Genomic DNA, 2901 nt, shown 5'->3' with positions numbered 1-2901 from the left:
CATCGACAATGAGGCTCTGTATGACATCTGCTTCCGCACCCTGAAGCTGACCACACCCACCTATGGTGATCTCAACCACCTGGTGTCAGCCACCATGAGTGGAGTGACCACCTGCCTGCGCTTCCCGGGCCAGCTGAACGCAGACCTGCGCAAGCTGGCTGTGAACATGGTGCCATTCCCACGCCTGCACTTCTTCATGCCAGGCTTTGCACCTCTGACCAGCCGGGGCAGCCAGCAGTACCGAGCCCTGACAGTGCCCGAGCTCACCCAGCAGATGTTCGACTCCAAGAACATGATGGCTGCCTGCGACCCGCGCCATGGCCGCTACCTGACCGTGGCTGCCATTTTCCGTGGCCGCATGTCCATGAAGGAGGTGGATGAGCAGATGCTCAACGTGCAGAACAAGAACAGCAGCTACTTCGTGGAGTGGATCCCCAACAACGTCAAGACGGCCGTGTGTGACATCCCTCCTCGTGGCCTCAAGATGTCAGCCACCTTCATTGGCAACAGCACTGCCATCCAGGAGCTGTTCAAGCGCATCTCGGAGCAGTTCACTGCCATGTTCCGGCGCAAGGCTTTCCTGCACTGGTACACGGGCGAGGGCATGGACGAGATGGAGTTCACCGAGGCGGAGAGCAACATGAATGACCTGGTGTCTGAGTACCAGCAGTACCAGGATGCCACGGCTGATGAGCAGGGCGAGTTCGAGGAGGAGGAGGGCGAGGATGAGGCTTGAATTCCCCAGGCCAAGCAGGTTAGGGAAAGCTGAGATGAAAGGAGGGGTGGGGGGGCTTAATCTGTGAAAATACCTTGGCAGTTGAAGGAAGGAGAATGGTCTTAGGTTTGTGCTGGGTCTCTGGTGCTCTTCACTGTTGCCTGTCACTTTTTTTCTCTTTTTGTAATATCGATAACATCAATGTAACACTTGAGATCTTTCTGAACTCCTGTTGTAATGGCTAAAATCACATAAACCTTTGTGTCCTAATGGTGTCCTCTTTTCTTTCTCTTCCTTTCTCCTTATCAAGCTCTTTGTTATCAACTTAAGTCCACCTTTCTGAACACAGAATATTTTCTTCCTTTAGAAAAGACTGAAAGCCCAGGTGTGTCTTCTTTGGGTATGCTATTAATATAAGTTGAACCAAAAATGGCCTTACTCAATCCAACAGGAGAAAGAAACAATGAATTTTAAAATGTCCTTTAGTACATGACTTTTTTTTTTTATTGAAAGTGTGTTTTTATGAAGATGTTACCAAACCTTTATTTCCTTAAAGATTTATTTGATCAGTTACTTAGAGGCACACTGCACAGAATTTAAAGGAGAATGAAAAATTAATTTCCTTTCTGTGTGCTTTGATCCAGCCTTCTTCTCTGAAGAATAGCATTATCAATAATTCTGATTATTGATAGTAATCACCAAGTTATATCATTTTTATAATGCTGGGAATCAAACCCAGGGTCTTCTTACACACACTCAGCAAACACTATACCACTGATCTACCCCTCCAGCTCATCACTGTGTTCAAGGGGCAGGGCATTCATCATGTCGCTGTGCAGAGTTAGATATTTAATATGTGCATTCTTAGGTTTCCTCCCAGCCACGGCATCCACAAACTTTGTGCCAATCTTTATTTCAGTTTACTTGGAAATGTAAATTCTGAGTATTTGGGGGAGTTTTCCTTTAAATAGAAAAAAAAATTAAGAATTTTCAGTTTATTCCATTCTTACTATGAAGACCTGGGATCTGAGATTTATACTCAATTCACATATAAACTTGAATTCAACAATTAAAGGAGCTATAGGGGTCCAGTCACCTATAGGTTCTCATTTAAGATACTTTCATGGGAGAAATTGTAAGAAATATTTTTTTTTATTCTGTATAGATCCACTGCTTTAAAAGGAGGGCATAAAGATTTTTTTTTTTTAAAAGAGGTTAAAACATACTTGGAAGCAGTTCCAAGGAGAAGTATGAGCAATATCATCCTAAATAGTGTTAAAGCAAAAAAAAAAAAAAAAAAAAAACAAAAAAAAAAAAAAAAAAAAAAAAAAAAAAAAAAAAAAAAAAAAAAAAAAAAAATGAAACGAAAGAAGAAAAAAATCCCACCTCTGGGCTCCATAGGCCCCACAGATGGCAAAGAGCAGCAGCTCCCTGTATAAGTATAGATCACAGAAACCTGACAGAGCAAGGAGGGTTCAATGGCTCAGGATCTTTAGTTCCAACTTCTATATTTAATGGCAAACTGGCAGGTGTCAGTCCTGGCTGGGCTGGTGTAAAGCTTCAATAACCTCACTGAAGTGTGACATTGGTTTTAAATGCCTCGGACATTTGGGGCAGCTGCCAAGGCTGGCTGGACCTATCCTCTGGTTTCACATTTCTAACAACCTATCAGACCCATGACAGTAATTTTGGGGAAAAAAAAAAAAAAAAAAGGGCGGGGGGGGGGAGAGGCTGCCAAGCACCACGTGGTATACTGGAAGTGTGTAACTCCTTCATACCTTGTAAGAAAAGGACAGGCAGGTGCTAGCCAGCTAGCCCTTCTGCACAACCCTGCTGCACATAGATGGAGCTTATTTTGGCACATGAGACGGGTGGATGCTCTGGATCTTATGTCAACTTTAATTACACTATTAGGAAAAGCACTCAAAGATGAGAAAAACGTTTAGACACTTGGATTAAGAGATACTGTTTTTTAAACACTGGTTTCCTTTGTGGGGGTGGCCATTATGTAATGGATTTGGGATGTGTGTGTGTGTGTGTGTGTGTGTGTGTGTGATGTGAGTGTGTATCAGGCAGTTCTGGTAGATGAGTATTGATGGTGATAGCAGTGGTTGCTTTTAACTTCCATAATGTTCCATGCCTCCCTAATGTGCTTTGAGTGGGGTATTCACTTTGAGCAAGTAAGG

The 2901-nt window shown here is 43.4% G+C and overlaps 1 protein-coding gene across 1 annotated transcript in view; it reads left to right on the top strand.

The window, feature by feature from the left end:
- Window positions 1-985, top strand: part of LOC110333829 (tubulin beta-2B chain-like) — a 3100-nt gene extending 2115 nt beyond the window's left edge. Inside the window, 1 exon segment of the mRNA XM_021215566.2 lies at window positions 1-985. This exon segment is cut by the window's left edge and continues 194 nt beyond it. Within this exon segment, the coding sequence (XP_021071225.1) occupies window positions 1-736 (736 nt within the window). The 3' untranslated portion in view covers window positions 737-985.
- The last annotated feature ends 1916 nt before the right edge of the window (window positions 986-2901 follow it).

Source organism: Mus pahari, chromosome 16 (genome assembly GCF_900095145.1).
Source record: "Mus pahari chromosome 16, PAHARI_EIJ_v1.1, whole genome shotgun sequence".
Taxonomy (NCBI): Eukaryota; Metazoa; Chordata; class Mammalia; order Rodentia; family Muridae; genus Mus; species Mus pahari.
This window is presented reverse-complemented; position numbering and strand designations above follow the sequence as displayed.